Genomic DNA, 13969 nt, shown 5'->3' with positions numbered 1-13969 from the left:
TAAATCAAAAATTCCAGTACTGCAAATAGGATTTGGCAGGCTCTAATACATTCAGGCGCACCTTAATCTGTCTTAAATTGAGACCCAAATGGCACTAACAAAATTGAAGGTTTCAAAGTTGTTTCAGACCAGGTAATCTGCCATTTGAGCACATTATAATTTTGTTTTGTAAGTTATAATTGCAATCATTCATAATTAGGGCAGTTATTTGAAAAGCCTCATGTACTCAGTAACGTAAGTGCAGAAGTTGTTTTGAGTTAAAAAACAGGTTCGTTTTGTACTCCATAAACCCATTAAAGAACTTAAGCAAACAATTCCCGAGCAGTGAATTGCCCATTTCTTTGCACAGTGAAGTCAAGTGATACTCACAGTAAATATCAATGATGGTAAGGGAGTAAAATGTGTCGGGTGAATCATAGACAGGAGGCTCGGCAAGTGACCTTCTCGCGATCCCACAAAGAATAACCTGCAACAATAAAGAATATATTGAAATTTTTAAAAATCACTAAAATGTACACAGGGAAGGTAAACATTTATTAATAAATGAATTCAGTTTCCTGGGAAATGTTGATTCTCCAACTGTCTACAATACCCTCCAACACCTCTCCACTATTGTCAGCTAGGTGGGGCTGCCCTTGACCGATTCATTCTTTTCCATCCACTCACAGCCAGAGAATCAGCTCAAACAGCTACTCTTCTCATTCATGCACCATTATTTATGATGTCTCCCAAGGAGAGGCCTTGAACTCTGCTGCTTTTCATTTGTACGCTACCTTTGATGACATTACTCGAAAATACAGCATCACCTTCCATGTGTACGCTGGCATTGAACAAGTTTACCTCATCGTCATCTCTTTAAATGACCTTTTCACTGTCTCTAAATTGTCAGATGCTTGTCCAACCTCCAGTATTGGACAGCAGAAATTCCCTCCAATTAAGTAGTGGGAAGCCTGAAGCCATTGTCTTCAGACCCTGCCACAAATTTCATTTTCTAGCTACTGACTCCATCCCAGTCCCTGGCAACTGTCAAGAGGTTAAACCATATAATTCACAATCTTGGTCTTGCACCGATGCCGAGATGAGCTTCTGACCACATTTCCATATGATTCCCAAGATTTCCTATTTCCACCAATGCAGTGCAGCTTGACTCTACCCTTGCTTCTGCTGCCGCTGAAATCCTCATCCAGTCTTTGTTACCTTTAAACTTGACTATTGCACCATTAGCAACTCTGCCTTCAGCTGCCAAGGCCTTGCATTCTGGAATTCCTTTCTCTTCCACTCTTTCCTCCTTTAAGATGCCCCTCAAAACCTCCATCTTTGACCAAGGTCTGTCCAACTGCAATGATTCCTCCCCAGTGATTTGCTGTCCAAGTCTGTGGAATAACATTCTTGCAAAGCACCTTTGAATGTTTTACCATAGTCTACATAACTGCAAGTTGTTGCTGAATGCACAGCCAAATCCTAAATGAGTTCCTTAGGGATCCAATAAAATTAAAATTCAGCTTAACATCACTGGTATTTTCCGAAGTTGTAATGAAATCCCCTGCCTATGCCAGCAGAATTTGAACAGGCTGAATATCACTTTTTTTAAAAGTCTGCTTGCATATTAATGTTTTACACGTATGGGGATTTACCTGTCGCACAACTGCCAGTTAGATTTTTAGTTTTACACAGCAACAACAAAAAAACTGAAAGAATACAAGGTCAGGCATGCCCAGAACTTGTGACACATAAAACCCAAGGATTGTTCCAGGCTAACCTTTCAGTACAGTATTGAGTGGGTGTTCTATTGCTAGTGGTATATCCCTCAGTTAGGATAGAAAACAGATGCTTCATATAGCTTCCAAGTGCATGCAAACCAACAATCCTGTGGCACTGTTCCAAGAATAGCAGGAATTTCTTCCAGTGCTCTGGCCAATAATGACACCTTTTCTGTTAACCAGAAATGATAAGACTACTGCTTATGGATATAAACTGATGTTCAAAGAAACTTGCTATATACAATTAGCTATCATCTTATCTGTACAACAGTGACCACACTTCACGCAAGGTGCTGTGAATATCCTGCAGATGTAATAAGGCTGGACAATTATCTTCCAACAGCAGATGAGGGGGTGAAGGGTGAAGAAAGATGGACACAAGGAAAGATAAATCAGACAGGAGCTGATGTGGGAACACAGGTCAATGTGTACAATCTGATCTGCCTTTAGTGGCCATTCCAAACGGATTACAGTACAGCTCCCTCCTCTGTGCAATGCTTGTGCATAGGCTGTTAATTGTATATTGTTATGGTTAATGGTAAGCAGGCGGAGGGCATTAATTGGAGTTTCACTCAAACACATTGAGAGACAGACATCAATGGCTCTCTCCCTCTTGTTAGTTTAATTGATTTTTATAGTTTATATTTTGATGATTTATATTTTGATGGTTTATATTAAAAGAGACTATAACGAGATAAGTCTATAAATTGGGGTCTGGCTGAGTTAGGAGCTATATGTGTTTAATGTTTCGGTCTACAAATTATTTTTTATTCTGAGGTACGATTGGCTCCAGCATTGCCTTCACCAACTGGCTTTCAGAAATAGAACAAGGACTTCTATCCCCTTTTGTACTTGTTGCTCGTGCTAGCTACCGTTGTTACTACTATTTTGAAAAGGAAAAGTACTTCCATCACTTTCCTCAATCCAGTGCTATTAATCTTGGTGAGACATTTGGTTGTCAGTGGTTGCTCAATGGGGGAAGTGAAACACAGTAAAAAGTCTGACAACACCAGGTTTTAGTCCAACCGATTTATTTGATAGTAAACTCACTAGCTTTCGAGGGGTTTCCCTCTTCTTCAGGTGAATGGAGAGTTCTGGCCTCAGACAGAGCATATAAAGCAAGTGAAACACACATATTGACTTTTCAACAGAAAAGAATGAACATGTACTGATGTACGCCTTATCAATTCCTCAGAATGTCTTAAATTGTTTCACAATAAATGGATTATGTTTGAAGAGTAACAGGTGTTATATTGGAAAGTGCCAGCCAATTTGTTCTAGAATCTCATAAACAGAAAAATGAATGATTTTTTGACGCTTTGCCTGAGAGAAGGAAATTGGCCACAACAAATAAATGTCAAGAGAATAACATGCCTACATAAGCAAGTAGACAATTCCTCTGAACAAAATCTCACCCAAAATACATGGACGGGATTTTACGGCCTCGCTCAAGCGAAACGGAAATTCCCACCCAAGGTCAATGGACATTTCCGTTGTTCGCTCCTCGCCTGCTCCAATTCTGTGGCGGGGGTGGGGGTAGAACTCCAGCCAGTATGTTCAACAAAATAGAGCTCTGTGAGTGCTGCACCAAAGTGTCAGTTGTCTACTGAGGTAGTATGGGCTGAGGTTAGAACAAGAAAGGAGACGTCACCCTGTTGGGAGTTTTCTATAGGCCTCCGAAAAGTTCCAGAGATGTAGAGGAAAAGATTGCAAAGACGATTCTGGATAGCAGCGAAAGTAAAATGGTAGTTGTTATGGAGGACTTCTACTTTACAAATATTGACTGGAAAAGTTTTAGTTCGAGTACTTTAGATGGGCCAGTTTTTGTCCAATGTGTGCAGGAGGGTTTCCTGACGCAGTATGTAGATAGGTCAACAAGAGCCACATTGGATTTGGTGCTGGATAATGAACCAGGCCAGGTGTTAGATTTGGAGGTAGGTGAACACTTTGGTGATAGTGACCACAAGGTTATGTTTACTTTAGCAATGGAAAGGGATAGGTACATACCTCAGGGCAAGAATTATATCTGGGGGAAAGGAAATTGTGATGCGATTAGGTGAGATTTAGGATGCATAGGATGTGGAAGGAAACTGCAGGGGATGGGCCCAAATGAAATGTGGAGCTTGTTCAAGGGACAGCTACTGCGTGTCCTTGATAGGTATGTACATGTCAGGCAGGGAGGAAGTGGTCAAGCGAGGGAGCCGTGATTTACTAAAGAAGTTGAATCTCTTGTGAAGAGGACGAAGGAGACTTATGTCAAGATGAGACGTGAAGGCTCAGTTAGGGCACTTGAGAGTTACAAGTCAGCCAGGAAGGACTTAAAGAGAGTAAGGAGAGCCAGGAGTGGACATGAGAAGTCTTTGGCAGGTAGGATCAAGGAGAATCCTAAAGCTTTCTATAATAATGTCAGGAATAAAAGAATGACTAGGGTAAGATTAGGGCCAGTCAAGGATAGTAGTGGGAAGTTGTGTGTGGAGTCTGAAGAGATAGGAGAGGCGCTAAATGAATATTTTCCATCAGTATTCACACAGGAAAAAGACAATGTTGTTGAGGAGAATACTGAGATACAGGTTATTAGGCTAGGTGGGATTGAGGTTCATAAGGAGGAGGTGTTAGCAATTCTGCAGAGTGTGAAAATAGATAAGTCCCCTGTGCCGGATGGGATTTACCCTAGGATTCTATGGGAAGCTAGGGAGGAGATTGCAGAGCCTTTGGCTTTGATCTTTAGGTCATCATTGTCTAAAGGAATAGTGCCAGAAGACTGGAGGACAGCAAATGTTGTCTCCTTGTTCAAGAAGGGGAGTAGGGACAACCCTGGTTATTATAGACCAGTGAGCCTTACTTCTGTTGTGGGCAAAGTTTTGGAAAGGATTATAAGAGATAGGATTTATAATCACCTAGAAAGGAACAATTTGATTAGGGATAGTCAACACTGTTTTGTGAAGGATAGTTCGTGCCTCATAAACCTTATTGAGTTCTTTGAGAAGGTGACCAGAGAGATGGATGAGGGTAAAGCAGTTGATGTGCTGTATGTGGATTTCAGTAAAGCGTTTGATAAGGTTCCCCAGAGTAAGCTATTGCAGAAGATACAGAGGCATGGGATTGAGGGGGATTTAGCAGTTTGGATCAGAAATTGGCTAGCTGCAAGAAGACAGGAGGTGGTGGTTGATGGGAAATGTTCATCATGGAGTTCAGATACTAGTGGTGTACCACAAGGATCTGTTTTGGGGCCACTGTTGTTTGTCATTTTTATAAATGACCTGGATGAGGGTGTAGAAGGATGGGTTAGTAATTTTGCAGATGACACTAAAGTCGGTGGAGTTGTGGACAGTGTGGAAGGATGTTGCAGGTTACAGAGGGACATAGATAAGCTGCAGAGCTGGGCTGAGAGGTGGCAAATGGAGTTTAATGCGGAAAAGTGTGAAGTGATTCACTTTGGAAGGAGTAACAGGAATCCAGAGTACTGGACTAATGATAAGATACTTGGTAGTGCGGATGAGCAGAGAGATCTCGGTGTCCATGTGCATAGATCCCTGAAAGCTGGCACCCAGGTTGATAGAGTTGTTAAGAAGGCGTACGGTGTGCTAGCTTTTATCGGTAGAGGGATTGAGTTTTGGAGCCATGAGGTCATGTTGCAGCTGTACAAAATTCTAGTGCAACTGCACTTGGAGTATTGTGTGCAGTGCTGGTCGCTGCATTATAGGACGGATGTGGAAACATTGGAAAGGGTGCAGAGGAGATTTACCAGGATGTTGCCTGGTATGGTGGGAAGGTCTTATGAGGAAAGGCTGAGGGACTTGAGGCTATTTTTGTTAGAGAGAAGAAGATTAAAAGGTGACTTAATAGAGGCGTATAAGATGATCAGAGAATTAAATAGTGTGGATAGTGAGGGCTTTTTTCCTCAGATGGCTAGCATGAGGGGACATAGCTTTAAATTGAGGGGTGATAGATTAGGACAGATGTCAGAGGTAGGTTCTTTACTCAGGGTAGTAAGGGCGTGGAATGCCCTGCCTGCAACAGTAGTGGATTTGCCAACATTAAGGGCATTTAAATGTTCATTGGATAAACATATGGATGATATTGGAATAGTGTAGGTTAGCTGGGCTTTAGATTGGTTTCGCAGGTTGCCGCAACATCGAGGGCCGAAGGGCCTATACTGTGTTGTAATGTTCTATGTTCTGAATTATATGGTGAAGTGGGAACTGGACAACAAATCTTTGAATCAAGAGTTCCAGATTGCTACCAATTGTGCGGCCTGCATGACCTGAACAAATAACCATATGAGCTGCAGATACGTAGAGAAGCAAATTACTTATTAAAAAAAAGTAGTTGAAAACCTTTTCGGTCTGAATTTTTTTCCAAGGCACTTTAACCGCTTGAAGAGAATCAGAGAGGGGTCAATGCCAGCAATAATCAACTGCGGATAGAAAATCCAATGGTGCTACCCATGCTACCCCAGAGGTGAAGGAGCCCAAATTAAAGAGACAGAGCTGTCCCCAAGAGGTAAACAACAATTTCTGTAAAGGGCTACTTTCTGAGGCTAGCAGAGAGGGAAAGATAACCACCTTGTGCCTTGTCCCATCTAAATGTGTTTTAGCAGGCTTCCACTGTGACCCCACTGATGACCACACGCCTGGTAATCCCAAAAAGTGACAACAACAATGGAAGAGGAAAGAAAGTCAAGATCACTGATGGTTATCTCTGTCTGATGTCTTTGGTTTCTACAGGCAGCATCAAAATATCGAGATCCCACCACGTGAACGGGACTGCCTCACAGCACCAGGAACCTGGATTCAATTCCAGACTCGGGTGACTGTCTGTGTGGCATTTGTATGTTCTCCCTGTGTTTGCGAGGGTTTCCTCCGGTGCTCCGGTTTCCTCCCACAGTCCAAAGATGTGCAGGTTAGGTGACTGGCCATGTTAAATTGATCCTAGTGTCAGGGGATTAGCAGGGTAAATATGTGGGGTTATGGGAATAGGCTTGGGTGGGATTGTGGTCAGTGCAGACTGATGGGCTGAATGGCCTCCTTCTGCACTGTAGGGATTCTACGGTATTCTGCGTCTCAGATAGTATAGGTGATGTGGTTATTGTGCTTGTTAATCTAATGATTTTCACTATTCGTTGCAAGAATGGAGCAATGATTTACCAATCCATAACAAGGTGTTTAAGAGGCTTATAATGTAGATGTTTAGTAATTGCAATAACACTAAATATAAAATTACAACATTTTATTGGTTTACCTTGATGAAGTGAAGAGCGATCCATTGACAGAACCAAAACAGGAGAGTCCTACAAATACAGGGACAATCCAGGCCATTACGCCCAGATGGATATTTCCAAAATCCTACACAAACAAGGAAAGACATGGTCTTAAAATAAACAGAGAATATAGCTCAGTTCTAGGTTAACATAGAATATAGAACATAGAACATTACAGCGCAGAACAGGCCCTTCGGCCCACGATGTTGCGCCGACCAGTTACAAAACAATGACCCACTAACCTAAACCAATCCCTTCTCGTCCATAAACCTATCCACGGATCTCTTAAACGCCCCCAAACTAGGCGCATTTACAACTGCAATTGGAAATAATTCAGCATAAAAGGCTACTGTAAAAAGAAATTTTGATTTTGTGTTTAAATGCTTACTTTGAAAAGCACCTAACCTAAGAAATACAAAACTAAAATGTTTCTGAAATAAAAGCAAAATACTGCAGGTGTTGGAAATCCGAAATAAGAACAAAGTTTTTCTACAGTAGAGTAAAATTGGACTTGAAACATTAAGTCTGTTTCTCCCTCCTTAGTTGCTGCCAGACCTGCTGAGAATTTCCAGCACTTTCTGTTTTCATACCAAAATGTTTTCATCAACTTCTGATTTTGAATATCAGTTTATTTTATTGTCAGAATTTTATGCAGTTTTGGAGGTAGAGCAAAATAATTCTGCAGCTGAGAGACAGACTCTGCTATGCAAGTTTCCAACATAGTTCATTGTCTCAAGAAAAGGGCTATTTGAGGAGGAAAAACAGGAAACAACTGTTTACCTGATCAAAAGCAAATACTGCAGATACTGAAATCTAAAACAAAAATAGGAAATGCTGGAAAATTCTTTGAGGGTCATCCTGACTTGAAACGTTGGCTCTATTCTCTCGCCACAGGTGCAGGGTGGCACGGTGGCACAGTGCTGCCTCACAGTTCCAGGGGACCCAGATTCGATTCCTGGCTTGTGTGGAGTTTGCACATTCTCCCAGTGTGTGTGTGGGTTTCCTCCCACAGTCTGAAAGACATGCTGATTATGTGCATTGACCTGAACCAGCGCCAGAGTATGGCAACTAGGGGAATTTTACAGTAACTTCATTGTAGTGTTAATGTAAACCTACTCGTGACTATTAATAAATAAATAAACAGTCAGACTTGCTGAGATTTTCCAGCATTTTCTATTATTTTACCCGATCTCTTTGTTACAGGAAATTAATGTCCCTCACAACAGAATCTTGAAAACAAATGCCAGGCACAGGAATAGAAATTCAGCTTTTTTGTTACATAATCTAAGTTCTCCCTGTCTGTAAATTACACAATCTAGAAATTGTGGAGCTATCTACAGTGCAGATTATGCTATTCTTGTAGAGGACAACTTACAGGATGTCTGCAATGAATCAAAATGCAGATTTAAATGCAAGCAGCAAGTACATAAAAATAGTCAAATACATCCAAATCTCTATTTTGCAAGTTGAAAACCATGCAAAGGATTAGTCTTCTGTAACCACTGTAGGCAACATGCTGATATTTAAAACGATTGGGTTACCGTGTGATCATTCACCTCCAACTACTTACCACAGCAACAGCGTCTGATTGTAGCATTGACTCAGGGGACAAGGAGGTAAAGTACGCCATATTGGTCAACACATACACGATTGTCACTACAGGCATGGAGATGATAATAGCACGAGGCAAATTCCTGAGGAACAAAAGAAGATTACTGGTGATAAGAATACTAGATAAAATTTCAAAATCATGGAGTTCATACTGATCTTTTTACAGCAAAAGGTACAAAAAAGCTAAGTGCAGTTCGGTCTAACTGTTTTTGAAATTCAGTGATGTTTCCCATTACTATAAAAGTTCCTTCAGCTCCCCAATCTGTTAATCGATTTATAGCACCTAGGCCTACTTATGGCACACAAATCAATTATTGTACAGTTCTCGCAGCATGGTGATTATGTACAGACATGTAATATAAAACAGTGCAGTTTGCATTGCTCACACTGCACATGGCAAAGATTCAAGGCTAACATTCAGGAATTAAATTAATAAGCTGCGGATCTACATAAACACCTAGGACAGTTTTGAACAAACAAGAATGTTTAGCTCTTTTGTTGAATGTTATTTTCTTTGAGCTTTGAGATAACTACCTTTATTCAATAGCTTTAAAGCCAATTATAATTTACTGTGTTTTCTCAATCTGCTCAAAAGCTAAGTAGGCCGAGGTGCTATAAATCAATTGAGAGGTTGGGGAGCTGAAGGAACCTTTATAATAATGGGAAACATCACTGATTTTCAAGGACAGTTACACTGAACTGCACTTAGCTTTGGAAATAGGCGCATAAGAAGTTGTGCTAACTCTTTAAAAATCTGTTTAAGCCACAGCTGGAATATTGTGTACAACTGTGGGCACCACAACTCAGGAAGAGTGTCAAAGTCTTGGACTGCACACCTTGGAGGTCTAACAAGAGGATACCAGGAATAAGAGGCTCCAGTTATGCGGAGGAGAATGTAGAAGCTGAGGTTGTTCACTTAAATAACTGGCTAAAGAATTAGAGAAGAAATGGAGGCAAATTAATTTTCATGGGAAGTTGATAAATTTTGGACTGCACTTCCCGAAAAGGTACTGGAATGATCAGATTTTATAGGAACTTTCAAAGGCAATTGGACATGTATTTCAAGAGGATTAATTTGCAATGTGATTGGATAAAGGCTGAGGGATTAGGAGTAAATTGGCTCTTTTTTTTCAAAGAAATGGTACTGGCATGATGGACTGAATGGCTTCCCTTTGTGCTTTAAGATTGCATAATTCTTCCATGACAGTCAAAAGATTTAAATCTAACTTAACTCACTCATTGAGAAATTGGCAACTCTGGTGTTAACCTCTCTCCTGATTTTACTCTTCATTAATATTGAATTCCATTTGTTTCCTGCTCAGTGGGTCAGGTTAAAATTACCCCCAATACATTAGATTACAAGAAAAAGTGTTTAAAAAACAGCTCTTAGAACTTAGATCAGGGCATAAACAAAGCCACAAAATCTTTGCGATTATGTTTAGGACATACTTTAAGGCACTGCTGAACCAATCTCTATTTCCTAACAAACTATAAAGGGTCAGGAACCAGCTCACTCAAATAGTCCAAATGGTCGGCCCTCTTTAACACTTCATCGTGCAACTTGTGGTGATGTTTCATATGATTGACATTTAGGGTAAAAATACAAGCATGCTGAATTTTGTAGTTTTAATGACAGTGAAACTGGCAGCTATCACTGACATTTCTCTGTGAAAATGACAGCATCTTCTAACGACCGCATATATGCAATTAAATGCAGAACCCAGAGGCTGCTGAGGATGATTTCCTGCCCCTCGATAGGATATGCTGTTGAAGTTCTCACAGACAGAAATCAATTAGAAATCAGTGATTTGATATGAGATTCCGCTCATTATGCTATTAGTCTCACTACAAAAACCACTTTTTGCCTTGTTGAATGGGTTTACTGGGTTGCTAGTGGCGTGCTAAGTCATAATTACGGCTGATCAGCCTCTTTGGCGCTGAAAAACAAAATTCACTTTTGTGAAATATCAAATTTCTCCATTCCATGTTAAATTCCACAAATTTTCTTTAGGTTTGTTGACGATGGTTCAGTTTCTATCTTAATATATATGTCCAAACCTTTATTCTTCTTTCTGTAAGATTAAGTAAACAACAAAACCAGCTTGTTAATACAGCTGGTGCCAAAATGAAATTAAGGTTGGAAAATGTGAAGCTGATGAGAGAAGACTGCTACATCTTTATGGGCTGCTTTCACTGGGGTCAGTGGCAAGCACTTTTGCTTTGCCACTGACTAAAAATTCCAGGCCAAAGTTGCATTCCAAATTTTTAAGGAGGTGTAATTAAGTTCAATGCCAGTCAATTCATTCAAAAGATTAATCTGCTCAAGGAATAGATGTGACCATGTCTACTCTATGCTTGAAAAACTGAAGCACTGATGTTTGCAACAGTACATCTGACAAGTAGAAAAAAGTTCACATGAAGGAGATACCTTTCTGTTTCCAGTCTGGATCAATGTATTACCTAATCAGGGGAATAAACTTCAAAATCTTAATCAAAATATGATTCTCTGGGCCGTGAACTCAATGCTGCGCAAACTACTGCTGCAAAATTATTTCTTAGACTCAAAATGTTACCCATTAACAATGCCAATTATTGCAAAAAGTTGACATCAGTTGTATATTGCCAGGATAGAGATTAATTGTATTCCATTTCGACTAACAATTTGACTGAAGTCATCTTCTTTTTGGCAGAACTATGAAACAATGGTCAGACACAGATTTCACTGTTTTTTGCTTAAGTTGTACTTTGATAATGCAGTGAGACAGATACTCAAGAGTGAGAAAATGTGCAAAAAACTTCATCTAAGATTTAATGTGGCTAAAGAGCAACATGATGTTTAATCCGGAAATGTCGCTGTACTCACTTAAATGGTTCGATCATTTCTTCCGTGACAAAATTCAAGTAATTCCTACAATGAAGAGAAAGTTACATTAATCTTTAACAAACAACTCAGGCAAGATAAAATCAAAACAAAATTACATGCAAAACAGGGCAAGTTTTACAAATTTGCAGTCCCAAGGTCACAAAGTGCACATTCCAAAGCCTCAGCAAAGTTTTAGGTTTAACACTGTATTCACGGATTTCCCCTGCTGGGCTTCCTGAAAAATAGCCACTAAAGCAAAATGAGAACACAGTGGCAACTGAGGGAGTTAATGAAAACTATTGGAAATACTTCAATAAACACACAATACTTTTCTTTATTCTCTCATGGCACATGGTCATCACTGACAAAGCTAGTATCTCTTGTCATCCCTAACTCAGTAAGAAGTCTCACAACACCAGGTTAAAGTCCAACCAGTTTATTTGATAGTAATCCCACAAGCTTTTGGAAATGATGCTCCTTCATCAGGTGTGTGGAACTTGTGGGATTACTATCAAATAAACTGGTTGGACTTTAACCTGGTGTTGTGAGACTTCTTACTGTGCTTACCCCAGTCCAACGCTGGCATCTCTACATCATGTCATCCCTAACTGCCATTGGACTGAGTGGCTTGTCAGACCATTTCAGAGGGCAGTTGGTAGTCAACCACATTGCCATGGTCTGGAGTCACGTGTAGGCCAGACCAAGTATGAGCAACAGATTTCCTTCCCCTAAAGGGCATTGGTGAAACAGATGGAATTTTATAACAATCAACGGTAGTTTAATTGTCACCATTACTAATATTGGCTTCAATTCTGGGTTTTAACAATCCAATTTAAACTCCACCAGCTGCCACGGTGGGATTTGAAACCATATACCCACAGCATTAGCCTGAGTCACTGTAATATATTACCACAAAATCATCATCTCTCTTCAACGTGCTCTCCCTCAATTGCTTTCTTGCCTACAAGTAGGAAACGGTTTGTTCACATTACTACTACTAAGAGTTTACTTTCTACACTTGGAAGATTTTCTGAATCACATTAGTAAAGGTGGCAGCTTGGCTGCCTGGATTGAACTCCAGGCATGCAACAATGAGACCAGCTGGACATGAGGGAGGAGAGGTGCAGAGGGATGCAGCTCACAAGAGGTAACATTGTCAACACAGCTTGTAGAGGTTGAATTCCCTTAACTTGTCAGAACAGCAATGTTTCAGGAGGCTCAGGGTATCATGTCAGGTAGCTCCATGCTGGAGGCACTTCCAGGATTTCTCTGTGAATGGCCCACAAATACAGGGTATGGAACATAAAGGAATTATTTGAACTCTGCTTGTGATGGTGCCAGTCAAAATGAGTGAGTGCTCAGGTTTGCCTCTCCTGCTGGCTGGCAGATGCAGGGGGCCATCAAACTGAATAGACATAGCAATTCAGTTCAACCAGGAGTATTTGCAAACTGCATGGTTTTTCACTCCATTAATGTGCAGCAGGTGTGCCTTCATAAGGTTTGGGTATGATTGCTGGGGAGCTGCCATGTGGGCAGTTAAAGCTCCCCAACCTCTTTGAACCTGCAAGCATTCCTCTTTCACTACTGTTACAAAAGATGCCACTTTTAACATTTCGAAGATTGAAAATTCTGACATTGGGGTAGCACAGTGGGTAAGCACTGTTGCCTCACAGCTCCAGGGACCTGAGTTCGGTTCCCAGCTCGGGTCACTGTCTGTGTGGAGTTTGCACATTCTCCCCGTGTTTGCGTGGATCTCCTCTGCGTGCTCTGGTTTCCTCCCACAGTCTGAAAGACCTGCTGGTTAGGTGCCTGCCAGAATGTAGCAACTAGGGGAATTTCACAGAAACCTCATTGCAATGTTAATGTAAGTTCTACTTGCGACCAATAAATAAAACCCATCATTTTCTATTGGTTAAACTTGTTGGAGAAGTTAAAGGACTGGTAAGAAATGTTAAGATTTACATGTATTCCTAATGCAGTAAACTTCCTTATGGCCTGATCAGCTCAGAGCAAAGCAACATTTACGTAAAAGACTAACTACGTATCACATCAAACAGCCTCACCAGCCACCATATGCAAAAAGGCCACTGTACACTGCCAGCACAGCTTTTCCGACATCTGTTGTTGTCCCTTCAAAGGCCCGGTCGGGTTTCAAATACGGAGTATCTCCTGTTTGGAAAAAACATGTCTATGAGTTCTTAAGAAGATAAGAAAGTTGATAAAAAATCAACAAAGTTACTTAACAGATCCAACATTCCTCTATTAGTTTAGAGAGCTGATTTACTTTAAATCAACTGATGCCTCTGCTAACATAACAATTATATTAAGCTACTATTGCAGAGGACTTTAAACAATTACTATGGCCTGGGTCTTAGTAAGGGTGGTTTAACCTATAACATGCTTCTTCTGTTACTGAAAGGTTCCCTGCCAAAAGTCAGCCTTCCAGTCAGACAGGAAGCACTCTGGAGCAGGACA

At 40.6% G+C, this 13969-nt stretch overlaps 1 protein-coding gene across 1 annotated transcript in view; it reads right to left on the bottom strand.

Moving 5' to 3' along the window:
* slc7a5 (solute carrier family 7 member 5) overlaps window positions 1–13969 on the bottom strand; it is an 84648-nt gene that overhangs the window by 28690 nt on the left and 41989 nt on the right. Inside the window, exons 3-7 of the mRNA XM_080186886.1 lie at window positions 13558–13663; window positions 11495–11539; window positions 8591–8714; window positions 7002–7105; window positions 370–466 (exon numbers count right to left, since the gene is read on the bottom strand). Coding sequence (XP_080043012.1) covers window positions 370–466; window positions 7002–7105; window positions 8591–8714; window positions 11495–11539; window positions 13558–13663 — 476 coding nt within the window. The remainder of the gene's footprint in view (window positions 1–369; window positions 467–7001; window positions 7106–8590; window positions 8715–11494; window positions 11540–13557; window positions 13664–13969) is intronic.

The sequence above is a fragment of the Carcharhinus amblyrhynchos genome, chromosome 4 (assembly GCF_965287045.1).
Source record: "Carcharhinus amblyrhynchos chromosome 4, sCarAmb.v2.hapA, whole genome shotgun sequence".
NCBI classification, from domain to species: Eukaryota; Metazoa; Chordata; class Chondrichthyes; order Carcharhiniformes; family Carcharhinidae; genus Carcharhinus; species Carcharhinus amblyrhynchos.
This window is presented reverse-complemented; position numbering and strand designations above follow the sequence as displayed.